The 18227-nt window shown below is 44.1% G+C and overlaps 1 protein-coding gene and 1 long non-coding RNA gene across 4 annotated transcripts in view; one reads left to right on the top strand and one right to left on the bottom strand.

Moving 5' to 3' along the window:
- KYNU (kynureninase) overlaps positions 1 to 18227 on the bottom strand; it is a 172659-nt gene that overhangs the window by 85391 nt on the left and 69041 nt on the right. For all 3 annotated transcript variants that reach the window (XM_053282818.1, XM_053282819.1, XM_053282817.1), the window contains exons 5-6: positions 16213 to 16274; positions 4835 to 4906 (exon numbers count right to left, since the gene is read on the bottom strand). In XM_053282818.1, coding sequence (XP_053138793.1) covers positions 4835 to 4906; positions 16213 to 16274 — 134 coding nt within the window. The remainder of the gene's footprint in view (positions 1 to 4834; positions 4907 to 16212; positions 16275 to 18227) is intronic.
- Positions 349 to 17381, top strand: LOC128339242 (uncharacterized). The gene is made up of 3 exons (XR_008312922.1): positions 349 to 470; positions 16324 to 16393; positions 17292 to 17381. It is a non-coding gene; the product is annotated as an uncharacterized LOC128339242 (long non-coding RNA).

Below are 18227 nucleotides of genomic sequence, written 5' to 3'. Positions count from 1 at the left end.
CTTCAACAACATCTAAAATCATCTTTCCTTCACTAGTAATGCATAGTAATGGAAAGGCAAAGTAATGGAAAAGCATTTTCTTGCTAACTGTCAGTGGAAGTGTGGTGTTTATCTAAAGCTGACCTTAGCTAAGGCACAACATTTTAGACAGTTTCAATTTTCAAGAAGAAAGACGAAGGAACGAGAGCCAAGAATCCAAGTGTGAGGGAGAAGGGTGGGGAGAGCAGATGCCCACTCTCTCTTTAAGTGAGTGAGCTGGAAGGCTGCTGGCGTATTAGTAGATGAGCCAAGAGCAAAGGGAGGGACAGTCAGTCAGTCATGTTTATTTACGGCAAAGGGAGGGAAAGGCAGAGGGAGGAAGACAAAATGGGGGAAGGAAAGCGACGACAAGCCGAGACAAGGATGCAGCTAGCAGGCAGAGGGAGAAGGATGATTCCGCAGGTGGAAAGAGAGGAGACAGGCTCAGAAAGGTATGTTAGTGCTGGAGAAGCTGAACTGAAGGCTTCTTAGCAGATAAACAATTTACCAGTCAGTTGTTTGTAGTCTCAGGAGGCCTTGAGGAAAATGCCAAATGCTGGGAGGGCTCGAAGCTGTCCAAGCAGCTTAGCTGTGAAGCCCAGGAATGGCTAGGAAGCACAGGCTGTGTTCACCCATTAACCCAAAGGGGCAGAGGATGTTCTTCCACAATCAGAGCAGAAATCCATCTCCTTGGGGTCTGGGCTGCTTCCCTTCCCATGCTAGCTCTACATGACTCTGTTCTTTCCTCCTAGGTTTCTTTCTCCTGTCTGATCATAACCCCCTTTTTCTTGTGAGGGAGGGGCAGGTCAGTTTTATAACCTCTCCTCAGCCTCTTTGTCATCTCTCAAATCAAAACAGTCATGCCAATCCTTCCTATGTCGCCATCCTTAATGTAAACATTTTTGGTCTTCCATTATTTATTTATTTATTATTTATTCGATTTCTAGACCGCCTTTCCAAAAATGTCTCAGGGCGGTTTACACAGATAAATAATAAATAAATAAGATGGCTCCCTGTCCCCAAAGGGCCCACAATCTAAAAAGAAACATAAGATAGACACCAGCAACAGTCACTGGAGGTACTGTGCTAGGGGTGGATAGGGCCAGTTACTCTCCCCCTGCTAAATAAAGAGAATCACCACATTAAAAGGTGCCTCTTTGCCAAGTTAGCGGGGGTCGTTTGTCATTGTTGTAGTGGGTTCCAGGCCTGGCTTGTTTACAAATCCAGTTGGCAACCAACCTGTTTACACATGTTTTGACCGGTCTGTGGTCCTAACTGGCACATTTTCAGTTCCAAGAAATGTTATTCAAAGAGATAAACATGCAAGCAATTCAGCAGTTACTGTGTGAAAATATGTACCCCTAAAATATGTATGTACCTGCTATCTAAAATGTGGTTTCCTAATATGATTCTCAGCACATAATATGATTGCTCTCAGCATTAAGCATGTACTCAAACTAAGCTTTATGATTATCACTTGTCAAGCACAGTGCAAAAACATGTCTTAGGCCTTGGGTAGATATAAACAATTCCCTTTGGTTACTGTAGTTCAGCAAAATCAGAGTTCACATCCTAGTTGTCTCTTGTAGTAACAAACTTCCAGACACAGGCCTCAATTTGGCTTTTGGGGCTCTCAAAGCAGACCTCAAAATTGAAGTGGGGTATGCCAGCTTGTGCATATCAAACCCGGTGTTTTATTTGTTTGTTTGTTTGTTTATTCAATTTTTATACCGCCCTTCCGAAATGGCTCAGGGCGGTTTACAATTAAAAACAAAAACCATTAAAACCAATAACAATTAAAACAGAAATATAAATATGAGCACCAATTAAAAAAACATCTTAAAAAACAACTACCAACTACCAGAACAATTAAAACCCTGAAAACCAGGTTAGCATTAAAAAAATTAAAACAAATTAAAAACTCTGAAAGGCCAGGACAAACAGATGGGTTTTAAGGGCTCTCTTGAAGGTCAGTAAGGAATTAAGATTGCGAATTTCTGCTGGGAGTGCATTCCACAGCCCGGGAGCAGCTACAGAGAAGGCCTGCCTCTGAGTCACCACCAAACGAACTGGTGATAACTGGAGACAGATCTCCTCAGATGACCTTAACGTGCGGTGGGGATCATGTAGAAGAAGGCACTCTCTAAGATATCTCCTGGACCGAAGCCGTTCAGGGCTTTAAAGGTAATAACCAGCACTTTGTATTTTGCCTGGAAACATATTGGCAGCCAGTGTAACTGTTTCAAAACAGGCATAATATGGTCTCTCTGGGTTGCCCCAGAGACCAATTTGGCTGCCACATTCTGAACTAACTGAAGCTTCTGGACTACGTACAAAGGCAGCCCCACATGGAGTGCATTTCAATAGTTAAGCCGGGAGGTTACCAGCTGATACACTTGTGCATATCAAACCTGGTGTTTTAAACCCAGCGGTTCATTTAAACTTGGCAGGCAGTCATGGGAACCATTGCTACCAGGTTAAAAGGCTTTTCCTCAGCCCGCTCCCATTTCCGGCAGTAAGCTAGATGGAAGGAGAGGCCATACTCGTGCCATGGAGCACTCTGGAATGCAGGAGGGGGAAGTCCTCCCACTCCCAGCTCTGGCCTTTGCCACACCACCACTCATGTGGGCACGTGGCACAGTGGAGGGGAAAACAGCCACTGCTCATCTGCCAGGGAAGGCAGGTGAGCTCCTGCCTTCCCCGCAGTTACATAGGAACATAGGATGCTGCCATATACTGAGTCAGACCATTGATCCATCTAGCTCAGTATTGTCTTCACAGACTGGCAGCAGCTTCTCCAAGGTTGCAGGCAGGAATCTCTCTCAGCCCTACCTTGGAGATGCTGCCAGGGAGGAACCTTGGAACCTTCCACTCTTCCCAGAGCAGCCACATCCCCTAAGGGAATAACTTACAGTGCTCACACAAATAGTCTCCCATTCATATGCAATCAGGGTGGTTCCCCCTCCCCCCACCGGCCTCCCTTCATGCCCATACCGGCTGTTCGGCTGGCTCTTCGACCTTCCCACTCCGGTATGGCGGCCATTTTGGAGGCCACCGCACCTGTGCAATTGGCCTCTGAACGGCCTGGGTTGAAGAGCCAGTTTTAATACCAGTTTGTTTTTTTTTTAAAAAATGTCCGTAACCCCCCCCCCCCAACAGTCGGCGGGGGGGGGGGGTTCGGTCTGGGGTTGGAGAGAACAGGGGATAGTTTGGTTCGATCCCGAACGGTTAAACCAAACCGGTTCAACATCGAACCTGTTTGCACATCCCTACTATTAAACAGATTGGAACAGGAAAAGAATTTGCCTAGTCTTGAGACAGAAGGCTGGAAACATCCTCAGCTTCAAGTGCAGTCTGTCTCCTGGAAAAGCTTTAAAAGGTCTGAATTTGTAAAAGATGAGTTCATGAAAGTGACATAACCACTTGGTGGACAGATTATTCAATCAGCAGCCCTAGGGGAGAGGGAGTGACAACTGCATGAGAAAGACAGCTATGATCTGCCCCACCCACAAGGTTCTGCTATTCTTGTCCAGCCCCCAGCTATGTTGATTTCTCACATCATAGAACAAGCAGCTCTCACCTGAAGGAATCCTAATTAGTTTCAGTTCCTGTACAAGTCCCTCTTTTCAGGCTAAACAATGGATCAAAATGTGATGGAAGCACTCATAATGATTAACAATATCACTGGTGCTTGAGCTTTTATGAAGTTGGATTGCAGACAGCACTCAAGTTACAAAGTAATGTTTCTCAGGAGTAAATGTTTTTTGTAGTGCTTCAGTGATCAAATCTCCAAGTGTTTACAATTTGATAAAGTAGCAGTGAGTCACAACTCTGAAGATTAACTTGCTGAAACCTGTGATGCAAGGGCTATTGTCCTGTTTTATAGCACACAAACATTTGAATTAGTAATCTAAAGCACAATGGACAAGAGTTTCCCTGTCTGCCTGGGGATATAAAACTGTTAATGTTGTGAGCTTCATATTGATTTGGTTTTATAAAGTAAAACAGCAACAAGAATTAATAAAACATTTACAACATATTGTTGATTTAGGCCAACAGCTTGCTCAATGTCTTTAAAAGGACTAATAAATCAATGTGACTATTCTTTTTAGTTGAACAAAAAGAATAATGGTGAGATCAGTAAACTATGCCAAGCTTAGAAATGCATGGCCATTTTGAAAAAATTGTAGAGGCTGTTCACACAAGCAGTCAAACCCAGGCTTGGGCAGCCCTGTCTGGGTTTGGCTGCCCGTGTGAAGCACTGGGATCAGGGCCAATCCTGGGACTGCCTGCCTCCCAAACTGAGTTTTTAACCCAGGCTTTAACTTGGGTTAAAGGGTGCAAGTGTGTCCTTTACCCCAGGTACAGGGTTGTGTGTGCTCAGGCTGTGTGCAGCCCGAGCACACACACAGTCAGGCTTCTTGGGCACCCGACTCATGGTGGAAATCCCCAATGCACTTCTTGCGTGTTGCATTTTGGATTCCTGGAGGCCGGGACTTATTTTTCTGGGCTCCAGTGATCCACACAGTTTGGATCATGTAGGGGTGTGCCAGCGCGCAGAAGAGGAGATCAGTGATTGCCTGGGGAGAAAGTAGGTTCATCCCTAGCTGTGTTAGTAATTTGCAAAAACAACAAACCCAAATCCAGAATAGGATATAATCCCTTTATTACCACCAATTAAAATGTCACTGTATTGTAACTTTATATTGTGACACTTCAGCTACTCCTAATAAAAGTATTGCCCTACTCTGGATTTTTGATTTTTAAAAATACTCATTTAAACAAATAGAAATATGGTAAAATATTACTTCCTTACATGGTCAGAAGGAAAAGCTTTGGCCTCCAGAAGAATTTTATGGCGATCTGAGGTAGGCTTGAAGAATGATAGCTGTAAAAAATAAAATACTATACTCAAGTATATATCTGAAGTAACTAAGTTCCATTAGCTCATTGAACATGCACACAAGCACACAAACACACACACACACACACACACACACACACACACAAAATAATATACACTTAAAAGTTTCAATCATATGTCACACAGTCTATCTACATCTCTGATAAGACACAATTCAGAAGTCCAGATAACTTTAGAATTGGTACTGTAATATTACTTATTGTATTTACATGAAAGAAAACAAACTATGAATCTATATAGAAATTTTTTTTGCTAACATCCAGACTAATTCTGCACTAGTAAAAAAATGTTGCACTAGTGCAAAGAGATTGCACTAGCTCGTTCCACTAAGTAGGGAGCTTGTGTTCCAGACTAGTGTTGCACCAGTACAAAAGGGTGCTTTTGTGCAACCCGTGGCATGCCTCCTTCTGTGAAACCTTCTTCTTCCTCAGTCCATATACTGTATGTTGCAGGGATGATGCAAAGCTACCCGCTGTCTTGTTTGCACAAGTGCAACTCTTATACAAGTGCACCGAGACTGCAAGAGACTGTGCAACTTTGAGCATCCACTCAGCTACATGACCTTCTTGTATGTGTGCCTCTTCATCTATTACTGTTATGCAGCATTACTATGATGTCAGTGATTGTGGACCCAAACAGTGGCCCCATTCACATGTAAAGCCAAACCCGGAGTTGAATGGGGCAGTAATTAGAATTAGGGATGAGCCCGGACCGGTCTAGAGGCCATTCTGAAGGCCTCCAGACTGGTCCGGACATGAGGGTGGTCCGGCAGTCCGGCACTGGTGTGTGGGGCTCTTTAAGGGCGGGGGAGGGGTATTCCCCCTGCGTTTCCCCCACCGGCGCTTTCGTTTTGAAAAGCTTTGGGGGCAGCAGGATATCTCCCTGCCGCCCCTTCCCCCAGTTGTCGGCAAAAAGCTTCAAAAAGCCTTTTGCGTGTGCGCACATCGCGTGCACACGTCAAGTCTCTGCGACGCGCGCGTGACATGGAGACGTGACGTGCTCGCGTGACGTGCGCATGCGCAAAAGGCTTTTTGAAGCCTTTTGCCGACGACTGGGGGAAGGGGCGGCAGGGAGGTATCCTGCTGCCCCCAAAGCTTTTCAAAACGAACACGCTGGCAGGGGAAATGTGGTGGTGGTGGGGGGTAAGTACACCCTCCCCCACCTTAAAGAGTCTCCCACACCAGTGCCAGACAGCAGCTCTGCGGTTCCGTGCACATCCCTAATTAGAATTCGTGTATGTCCAAATGTGTGAAACTGGTTTTTGTGGCAAAAGCAAAATGCAGTTTCTCTTGCCAAACTCCAATTTGAACCTTTGGTTTGGAGTGACTTTCACTGCTCCAACCTGAGATTTGAAGGCGGAAGCGTAATGTCCAAATGCAGATGCCCCCATAACCACGGTTTTGTGCTGTTTATGGAACCAAAATAATAGAGAGGGTGGTCCCCACGCACCTCAAGCCATTGCCTGGCAACAGGAACGCTGCCTTGTCCCATCCCTAGTTTCTAAGCTTGTCAAAGGGAAAAGTCACATTAGGGGATTATCACTTTTCTCTGTACCTCTTGTTTCCATCTCTGGAAACCAGAAGAGAAAGGTGACGGGATGGAAGGAGGGGCATTATGAGTTTTAGTCACCAAAAATAAATTGATATAACAGTATGTTCACAAGCACATGCAGATGCGATGGCACCACAAACTGGGCAACCCAATTAGATCACTGCAAAGATAGCAAATGACAGGGCAGAAATATCAGGTGTCTGCTTTAAAAGGCAGCCCCACCCAGGAATTATTGAGTATCGCTGCTCTATTTTTTATACAGTAAAGTTGAGAGCCAGCGTGGTGTAGTGGTTAGAGTGCTGGACTAGGACTGGGGAGACCCGAGTTCAAATCCCCATTCAGCCATAAAACTAGCTGGGTGACTCTGGGCCAGTCACTTCTCTCTCAGCCTAACCTACTTCACAGGGTTGTTGTGAAAAAGAAACTCAAGTATGTAGTGCACTGCTTTGGGCTCCTTGGAGGAAGAGCGGGATATAAATGTAATAATAATAATAATAATAATAATAAGAAGAAGAAGAAGAAGAAGAAGAAGAAGAAGCAGCAGCAGCTCCTACCCCTTGGGTGCAAGAACACACTGTATGGCATTACTGATGAGAAGAACCATCCTGTGATACACAGGGACCGGGCAGAATCATTAATAATGTGTGACGATGCCCCTTCTCCCAAGGACCACTCTTTCATGAGGGTGAAAGGCTATGGAGGCACCCATGCACTACTCAAGAGAAGAACCATCCTGGGGTACACAGGGATGAGGATGAATTGCTAATAATGTGCGATGATAGCCCTTCTACCAAAGACTGTTCACTCATGAGTTGAAGGCCATGGAGACACACATGCCGGCCGGACAGCAAATGCTGCCCCGCCTGCTTGCTCTACACAAGCAAACCACAGGGATGGATACTCCAGCAACACCTTTCCCTGTCTTGGCAACTGCCACAAAGAAGCAGTCCAAGCAGGCCGTCTGGTCATTCTGGTCATTCTGGTCATTCATTGGCACACATCCATATTTCTTTTTGTCCAGTACAGCAACCCCACTTTCTTGGGATTGCCATTAATTGGGGGTCTCCTCTCCCACGAGTCTCTGCAGTGGCCGATCTGCATATGTCACAATGCTCGTCCAAACTTGGGAAATTTGAATGAGAGTAAAGTTCTATCCCCAGTCCGGGTGTTCCCCTAGTCTACCCATCCAGTACCTCCCGGACAAATAGAGTGTCCACTATTCCTTGGGAGTATTAAAAGGTTGCCTGGAGAGAAGGGGTTCATGATGTACAAGTTCCATTTTTTACCAGAGAAAACAGGGACCCCACACAAGTGTGGGGCCCTTGATATGGATGGCTTAACTCTCTCCTGGTCTCTCCTATGGTCTCGCCTAGATGACCCAGAGACCAGCCTGGCTGCCGCATTCTGGACCAACTGTATTTTCCAGACTATGTACAAGGGCAGCCCCACATAGAGTAATCCAGTCTGGAGGTTACCAGCAGATGCACCACTGTCTTCTATCTCAAGAAATGGGCGCAGCTGGCATATCAGCCGATGCTGATAGAAGGCACCTCTGGCCACTGCCTCAACCTGGGATACCAGGGAGAGGCTTGGATCCAGAAGCACCCCCAGACTGTGTACCTGTTCCTTCTGGGGAACTGTGACCCCATCCAGAACAGGCAGATCAAAATTGTCTCCCGAGTTTCAACCCCGCACAATGAGTACCTCCGTCTTATCTGGATTCAGTCTCTGTTATCCCTCATCCAGCCCATTACCAACTCCAGACAGGCATTTAGGGAGGTTATGCCCTCTCCTGATGATGCTGACATGGTGAAATAGACATGGGTGGCATCAGCATACTGATAACACCCTGCACCAAATCTCCTGATGATCTCTCCCAGCGGTTTCATGTAGATGTTAAACAACATCAGAGACAATACAGAGCCCTGCGGGACACCATACAAAAGTTGAGATTTTGAAGAACAACAGTCTCCAAGGACACCATCTGGAACCTGCCCGAGAGGTAGGAGCGGAACCATTGCAGAGCAGTGCCTCTCACTCACAACCCCCTCAGATGCCCCAGAAGGATACTATCGTCGATAGTATCGAAAGCCGCCGAGAGGTCCAAAAGGACCAACAGAGTCACACTTCCTCTATCCATTCCCAGTTGGAGATCATCTATCAGGCCGACCAAGGCAGTCTCCACCCCATAGACAGCCCAGAAGCCAGTTTGAAATGGGTCTAGATAATCTGTTTCCTCCAAGACTCTCTGGAGCTGGGAGGCCACCACCCTCTCAGTTACCTTGCCCAACCACGGAAGGTTGGAGACAAGCCTGTAGTTCTCAGCTCTGAGGAATCCAAGGCAGGCTTCTTCAGAAGCGGTCTAATAATTGCCTCCTTAAGACTAGGAGGCATCCTACCTTCCCTCAGAGATGCATTTATAATCTCTACCAGGCTGTTGGGGATGCCCTGCATTGGGGACGCCCCCCCAACATTAGACCCTGAGCCACCAACCCAGAATTATATGGAACCCAGGCCTGTGTCTCATTCCATTTTATAAGAGTTCAATTAAATGCCTCAACTCAGGGTGAACTGACACCCAGACCTCATGAACTGTTCTGTGAAGGAAGAGGCGATCCAGGATTGTATTGTGAAATGGGTACTCAAAGAAGCACAAAAGCCAGGCCAGAACAATCCAAATGTTAAAATCTAACTCACTATCAGATAATGTCTGTGGAAGAGGCCAGAGGCTGATCTCCCCTTTCCTGTTGCAAGAAGTCCATGTTAATCCTTGTCAATGATTGCTCTGCTATACTCAATTGCTCTCTATAGAAATTTAACATAGGTAAATGCACACAAAGAAAATACCTATAGACTTTAATTCTTACTTTACTAACACCTTAACACCTCATGGAATCAGGCTAGCAAATCTGGGACAAGAGAAGGGGCCCATTTGCAACTCAGAGATGCAGATTTGTTTTGGGCAACATCCCCCCCTTCTAAGCTTACAGCTTACAGAAGATGGGATTCACATCTCTCTGGACTGGCTGAAGAATTAAAAGACGATATCCAGAAGGTAACAGCAAGTTGTCACCTTTTGGGACACAGGAAGGATGAGAATATTTGGAATAGACTCTATGAGAGATCAAAGGAAAATACAAGTATAAAGAATGAGGCTTACTGGACAAAGAGCTAGCAATCTTGTGCCTACAAGCAAGACCTGCTCATCAGCAATCCAAGGGTTTGCTGCCCAAGCCGCGGGGCTAGAGTCAGGAACTCTTTCCATGGGAGAAGGGACTGTCTGTTTGTGACTTCTGCTGCACAGTAAGAAGTTAAGACTTCCCCAGCCATGGTGCTCTGACTCTCAGCCATGCTCTGAGCAAACTGCATGCTTGATCACCGCTCTCAAAAGCTCCTGTCCCCAGCCACAGCCTCGCTCCTTCAGCTGAAAGATCCACCGTTCTCAAGCCTGGTAATATGCCACCCCACAAGCCTTGGATCCCTCCACCCTTTCTCCTTCTTCTCCTTTCCCCTCGTCCCTCTACTAATTCCTGATCTCCCCAACCCATGCCAGTCCTCAACCTTCCTTACCCTCCCCCCCACTTTTTCTGTCTATATCTGAATTGTATTAGGCTCTAGGAAGAATTAACACACACACATATATTAGTTAGGAACACTGGGTGAATATTGGTGCTGGGTAGGGTTGAAATACTGTTAGTAATACTGATAGAATGTTCTGCTTTCTGCTCAGATTGATGTTGTTATTCTTTTATACTCAATAAAGCCCATTGAATCATTTAGGATTGGTTTGATCTCCTTTCTTCCTTGTGCCCACATCCTACATAGTCACTATATAAAAGAACTGGTCACTTGGTGACACTGATGAAACAGGCCTAATTTTGTATGCTAGCTAATGAGCATATTTAGTATACAGATCAGGCCTGGCTCACAACAAGGCCTTCTACAACAACCGCCCTGCCAGATAGTACAAGCCATGTCGGGCAAGGGTCAAAAGAACAGGTGGTAGGCCGCACCATTCCAATCAGCTTGTCCACATCCTCAGGGGTCACAAACTGGAACTCCATGTCACCCATAGATAACCATAGGTGCCAATTAGAAATGCAAATTGAACTTGCATCTCTTTTGAAACAGAAAGACCCTCTTCCCAATATCTTTGAAGTTCAATACAATAAAATAAACTGCTAAGGGATCTTGAGGGAAGTATTTTGGGGCTCATAATTTCTGACCATGATCTAAAGGGCAAGAGAGGCATGACATGGCTACAGAATTTGCAATTGTGCTTGCTAAAAACAAAACAAAAACCAAGTGCAGGGCTGGCTAGATGGAGAAGCTCAGTAGACAAGTTCTAGGACTCTATAGGGCAGGCTTCTTTTCCTGAAGGTTTAAGACTATTTGTGGTTTTCTTCCCCCACCCCACCATCTATAGTGGTGCTTGACTTGTTATAAAGCTTGTTATAAAGGTAAATAGGTTGTATTTACTGGCTTAAATTCAGACCAGGAACACTTTCTACTTTGGCTGGTAGGGCAAATGCAACCCTATCTAGAGAGGGAAGGGTGTGGTTTAAGTGATCTATGCATTTGTTGCATCAAGAACGGACTACTGTAATATAGTTGCCTGTAATAGTGAAAAGCTTCAGTTTGGCCATCAGAATAATGTTGGGAGAATGAATATATCACTGATTTTCCTCCCAATTGCACTGTCTCCCAGTTTGCTTACAGGCTCAATTTGAAGTGCTGGGATTAGCCTGTAAAGTCATAAATTACCTGTGAACAGGTTACCTCAGAGCCTCTTCTTCTTCCCGTATGAACTTCCCAAGGTTCAGGATCAACTTGGAGTTCCTACTGCCATTAACAAAAGTTTTACTGGTTGGTACCACAGGCAGGGCCTTCTCCGTGGTGGCACCAGAAATACAAAACTGCCTTCACAATAAGATTAGGCTGCTTCTTCTCTTATTATTATAAGATAAATGGCCAAGACCTTTTCGTTTCAGAATTTGTCCAGTTTTCCCCACTGGACTCTGATTATAGGTATTGCCTATTTTACTTGCTAATGATGCTGTTTGTTCCATTTTATTGCTTTTACATTGATTAGATTATTTTTATGATTGTTTTAATGCCTTGTATAACACGGATGTATGAAATAAAAACATACTAAATAAATAAATAATGGTCAGTACCAGGCCTGATGGCTGGCTCCTAAAGGAGACCAGAGTACCACACTTGGGATGTTGTTGATAATTTTGTGGCACTATGATGCTCTTCTGTGAACAATGCCATTGTAGAAAGTGGCATGCATTGGGTTATTCAAGATGACTACACAGGGAGAGCTCTATACCTCCAAAAGAGGAGCTCATGACCCCTTCGCTTCCGAACGTTGGAAGGAAATCACTCCATTCTGTCTTTTTAGCAGATGAGTGTTTGACTACTTGAACTGTAATAGTTTGTGAGGAATGTCAGGGCAGCAATCAAAGTGTCATTTTGGAGATACATGTAGCAACTTGAGAAACCAGTAATAGGTGTGTAGAACAGTTTTTCTAAAGAATGGCCTTAAACTTTACTTTTTGGTGACTGGCATGTAACATGCAGGAAGAAAGGCCTGCATTGTTGTTGAATAATTGGTGGGAGCAGTTTACACATTGTTTATTAGAGTTTTTCACTTTATCATTTTTGTACCCAGTTTAGGTATGAAGTTCTATTCCCAAGTGAAATGTGATACCCAAGTGCTTCATAGTCTGTCATTACCTCCCAATATTTAAGTGCTTAAGGAGAAGAGAGAGAGAAAAGATGGAATCGTTCTTCAGTTGTCATATGGGGGAAAATATGTTTTTGTTAATGAACAGGTTTTGTTATTGGAAAGGCTTTTATGGTTTCATAGGTTCAAGATTGAGAATAAGAAGTCATTCTTCATAAATACATCATTAATGGATTTTCAAGCTTCGATTTATGGAATTCAAGATGTGATGGCCAAGGTAGACCTATAATTGAGCACATGGGATCCAAGGGCCCCGTGGGCTCCTGCCTCTGGGGCTGCCTCACTTGCCTCCCCCACTCCGCTGGCTAGCCACTCCTGGGGCTAGGAAGGCTGAAAGCGAGAGAGAGGGAGCGCCCCATCACACCCTGAAGCAAGCAGTCTCCAAGAGTGCTGAAGGCTTCAGCAGCACCACATGGAGCATGCCATCGCTGGGGGAAGTTGCTTCCACCACTGCACAGACAGTCCAAACGGAAATTCTGCCAGAGTATTCTGGAAAACAGAATAATCCAACCTCTGAACAGGATATCGGAGAAGGATTTCAACTTTTCTCCTCTGCTGGCCCGTCATCCTCACGTCAGCTCACAATAAATGAGCCTCTTGCTGCAACCGAAATGGCAGAATCAAATAAAGCACCTGCAATCTCATCTGATTCAGTACCTATTTCGAAACCTGGTGGTCATAGTATGGATATAGCACCCTCGAAGGGTACTGGCAAACCCCTTAAGGACTGACTGAGTAATAGACTCTGCAACATCCAATTGACGACGTGGAACATGGCTGGTTGGCATACCAAGGAAAATGATCCCTCCATTATGAAGTATTTGACTAAATTTGACATTATCCTCCTCCAAGAGACCTGGGCCCTTGGAGAGATTGAATTAGACGGCTTTGTCTCTTTTTCATCTTATGCTACAGCTGGACATGGAAGAGGGAGACCGGGGGGGGGGGGTATTTATCAGTATTACTACAAAAGTCAAGCTAAATGTATCAAGTTTTGTATCAAGTTAGACGTTTCATCCCACTCCTTTATGACATGTCTTATACAATTAAGATCTTACCCATTGCTAATTGTTAACGTTTATGGTCCCCCTAAGACCTGAAAACAAGAAATCAGCTTGTTTTGGGCTGAACTTGAGGAGTGCCTAGGACAGCTTCTCATTTCTTTTCCAGACGCCCTAGTAATTTTGGGTGGTGATTTAATGCCCATATTGGTCCGGAAAATGAGGCTCTATATGCCAAATATCCTGGATGTATGTATCAGGAGATAGAAGATACCCCTTTAGAGCAGCGTATCTCCAGGCATCTGATTTGTAATTATGTGGGCTCATGCTTGATGCAATCTTTTAGCAAGTTGGATATGCTTATACTAAACGAGTCATCAGAAGGTGATTTTTCCAGGGGAGTTCACATATTGGGGGGAGGGGAGGGGAACTATTACAATCAATTATTTTGTAATCTCCAGAATTTTTCTTGATTATATCCTATTTCTGAAAGTCGACTGTAGAGTAGAAAGTGACCATATACCCCTGACCCTCTGTTTGAGATCCCAAGATTGCAATATTTTTTACTTTGGAGGAACCAACCCCTGTTTATGCTGGCTCTATTTCTCGCTTTCGTGTCAGATGGACCAGTGAGATAGTTAAAGGGCTGAGCGACCTTCTTGAGTTGGAGGAACTGCTGCACCTTAGGTCTAATATCTTAATGGCTGGTTTGATCAATGAAACTTTGGACAATTATCAAACGTCGATCCAACGATTGCAGAGCCCCCTCACTATTGAGAGGCAACCAGGTCCTCTATGCTACAGGCGATCCAGACCATGGTTTGACCATGAGTGTGTACTAGCTAAGAAACAGCTGGTTAAAGAACTTAGTCTCTTCAGAGCAGGAGCCCCATCATCATCCTCTCAATCAGCCCAAGAAAAAACATATAAAGATCTGATTCATCCTAAGAAAAAACTAGCAATGAAAGTGTCTTGGCAGGTGCTGATACAGGCTTCTAGGATGAAAAATTCCTCTAGATTTTGGTCATTAGTCAGAGGGAGAATAAGCCCCAGAACAATCCAAGACCATTACCTGATTCCACCTTGTATTTGGGAATCCCATTTTCGTGCCCATTTCATGGCTGCCCCAGATTATCTTTATACTACAGATGATAGGGTGGATTCTTCCACCCCAGAATGGCTCCCAGTTACCCACCAAAAGTGAATGAATTTCACCCACCGAAACTGAGCAGTAGACATCTAGCTATCCTTCTCTAAGCAGATGATGCCGTGCTTCTGTCACAATCTCCGGTGGGGATGAGGAAAATGCTGAGAGTTTTGGCTGACTATTGTCATGAAAACTTGCTCTCCATCAATTACCAGACTAAGATCGTAATGTTTGCCAATAAACCTATTATGCATAAATGGCAAATTAACGGAGTTGATGTAGCACAGACATTGCAATATAAATATTTCGGGGGCATCTTCCAGGTGACAGGTAGCTGGAAAGAGCAAACTAAGACCAGTGTAACAAACGCCCTGAGGTCTACTATTGCGATTTTGAGATTCTTCTTTTCGTCAGGGGGCAGATATGTTCCAGCTGCCATTAAGGTCTTTCAAACTAAGGTAATCTCGCAGCTTTTTAATGGCTCACAGATTTGCATATATTGTGACTTTTGTCCACTTGAAATGATCCAGTCCAAATTTCTCAGGGCTATTTTTTCAGTCCCCTGTTCTGTGTCAAATGTCAAGCTGCGATTAGAAGCTGGTTTGGTAAACTTGGAGTCCTTTGCCTGGATTTATATTTTCAACTTCTGGCTGAAGTCCCCCCCCCGCCCCAGCGCTTAGCTCCATTAATCTTTAAGGATGAACACTCCTCTGATTGGACCCCCTTAATCACTGAAAAATTAAAAGTATATGGCCTGTCAAGAGAATTTCTACTCCCCCTGGGCTATGATAATGCCAGAGTGAATGTATTATCAATATGGGACACCAGACTGATTTAGGTCGGGCATCAAGTTACAGGTGGTTAGGAGCAGTTAAGCCCTTGCAAAAACCAGCCAACAATCTGTATAATATAACATATCCAGCTCACAGAAGAGCCTTGAAGCTAGCCCGGATGGCTGTGTTGCCCTCTGTGGTATTAGAGGGTAGATTTAGGAGGGTTCCTTTTTTGGATAGATTGTGTCCTTGTGGGAATGGCGATGTTGAAACAGTAGGTCATGTGCTCTTGTATTGTTCATTTTATTGTGATCTGCATCTTAGACTTATTGCCCCTCTTATTTTTAGATATCCAAATAATTCTGATGAGTTTTATATAAACTTAATTCTTCCTCATACATATACCGATGTCTCACATCTGGTGGCCAAATTCTGCACAGCTGTGATAAAGACCCGCATACGATGTGTCGGAGATGGTTAATACAGGTTCTTAAGTTTTTTGTTTTTATTTTGTTATCTTATGCCATTTTACATTTTGTGTAATAGTTTGTAATTGTATATTTTATGTGCGTGTTTATATATATATGCATGCACTTGTATTGATGCTCACTTCTGAGGACTCTTGTCTCTGGATTTGATCAGTGTGCTGATCTTTGATCGTAATGAACTGAATAGCATTGCTGCCACCACTGTGGGGGAGGGGTTGTGGCCTGGGTGAACAGGCCGCCTATGCCCTCCCTAGGTCACTGATGATGGCTACCAGTTTAGAGGGTTTTAAACAAGGACTACACAGATGCATGGGAGGACAGGTTTATTGCCAGGTATTAAGTATGATAGTTAAATCATACCTCACTACTCAAATGCAGTATACCTCTATGAGGTACATTAGATGCTAATGGACCAGGAACAGGGGAATGCCATCCTGTTTTTGTCCTGCTTGCAAACACCCAGGAGCATCAGTCTGGTTTGATTAAAAAAACAGAATTCTGGATGTGATAGACCTTGATCTGATCTAGCATGGCAATTCTGATGTTCTTATGACTTACCATTAGGAGATGTAGATTAACTGTCAAGCCATTCATTAATGCTACCTCTTCTTTACGAGCCCCTGAAAAGCAATAATACAGATGTTTCACTTTTTATTTTGTCCTGTGCAGGGTCTGTTCCAATGAAGTGCAAAACCATATTACATCAGCTTTCAATCAATGGCTCCCTAAAGACTAGAAGGTAAATACATGTTTGATGTGTCACTATAGAGAAATTAAGCAGGAAGTTCTCCTGTCTGGCTCAGTGTACCACTCTAACAGAAAAATATTTATCTTTACTAGTCTGTTGTGACAAATAAAGCAGATAATGAAGTAGCAACATTCCTTCCTAGAAAACCACCTGTTGATTTGTTATTATCATTAAGACCTTGGCCAAATGCAGAAACACTGTACTTTTATCGTTAAATATATCTCCCATATAAAGGCCTGAATTGTATTAGGGGCAATCACCTATTTTTAAAGTGGTCATTGTGGTGTCAAGCTAAAATGCATCCTTAATAATAAAAAAATAAAGAGAATTTGCCTAACAATTACTCAACTCTTCACTTCAGTAGACATAACATTGGTTTTCAAGATAAAACACTAAGAAGCAGGGTACACAGCTAAACCATTGCATTCTGCCAAGGTTACTGAGCTTTGTGTTAACTAATAAAGTACATGAAATTTAATGGGAATCACAGGCATGGCTAATAGATTTTTCCAGTACATTTGGAACAATAAGTCACTCTCAGTCTCCTATTAGTCAGAATAAGAGAATATGAATTAGAAATGAAAAAATAGGCAAAGAAAAATAATAAGTGCTTGGGCTTGGATGGAAATAAACTAACAAACACCTGAGAGACTTGGTGTTTCTTCTAATGTCAGCTTGATGTTAAATTATCTCTATTTAGGAGTGTATCTAAGAGATAAAATAGAAAGCACTAACACAGAGAAAGATCCTGAGAATTATTGTTGAAGAAGGCAAGTGAAAAGCTAAGAAATATCAGTTGAGGTGAAGAGAAGGTCATTTTAAGCAAGACGACAAAGAAGAGATGCATTTAGATGCAAATTATTCTTTCTTTCTCTCCTACACTATGCAGAGATCCACTCAAATGGAGCCATGTTCAGGGCTGGAAATAACATTATGCTATTTCCCAGTCATTCTGCTGTCCACAGAGGGTACGTTTCCACATGGTTCAGTTGTCATTTGAATCAAGAATGCATGTCCCAATTGTATTTTAATCTTCTTGGGATAGTTTCACAAGCCTCGATACAATGGGCAGCTTCATACATCATGGATGGCACAGTGGCAAGTAAGGTTCTGCGAACTGCTGGTTTCTAGTGAACATGTGCTCCCAGTGTGAACTGCAGGTTCTGCTCCTTGCAAGTTCTGACTCCCCATTGTCAGGATGCCCACACTTCCCTCTAGGTACCTGACATCTGTAACCATTGAGGGGACCAACACTGGCAGGTTCAGAAGACATGACAGAAATGGAACTGGGAAAGACAGGTTGCTCACCTGTAACTGATGATCTGGAAGTGATCCGTTGATATCCATTAGAGTGGGTTCTGTGCCTGCGCGGAAGCCTCTCGGTATCGAGTTCTACAGCTCCTCTTCAGCGCCTGCGCCCCACCCCACGTGACCACGTGGCTATTTAAGGCGGGAGGAAGCGCAGGCACCTCAGTTCCTTGGAGACCGCGAAGCAGTCAGGTAAGCAGGTAAGTTCTACTACGTAAGGCACTACTGCGGAGGGGAGGTTCGGGAGGGTCTAATGGATATCAACGGATCACTACCAGATCATCAGTTACAGGTGAGCAACCTGTCTATCTGGTTCGTGATCCGTTGAAACGATTAGAGTGGGTGACTAGTTAGCTCCGTAAGGAGGAGGGAGCAGTAGTGTTATTGCAACACCCGTTTTAGGACCGCCCTTCCAAAATTCGCCTCCGCAGCAGACCGTAAGTCTATGGCGTAGTGCTTTACGAATGGCTGTTCAGATGACCACGTAGCAGCCTTACAAATGTCTTGAAAGGATATG

The sequence above is a fragment of the Hemicordylus capensis genome, chromosome 1 (genome assembly GCF_027244095.1).
Source record: "Hemicordylus capensis ecotype Gifberg chromosome 1, rHemCap1.1.pri, whole genome shotgun sequence".
In the NCBI taxonomy this organism is placed as follows: Eukaryota; Metazoa; Chordata; class Lepidosauria; order Squamata; family Cordylidae; genus Hemicordylus; species Hemicordylus capensis.
This window is presented reverse-complemented; position numbering and strand designations above follow the sequence as displayed.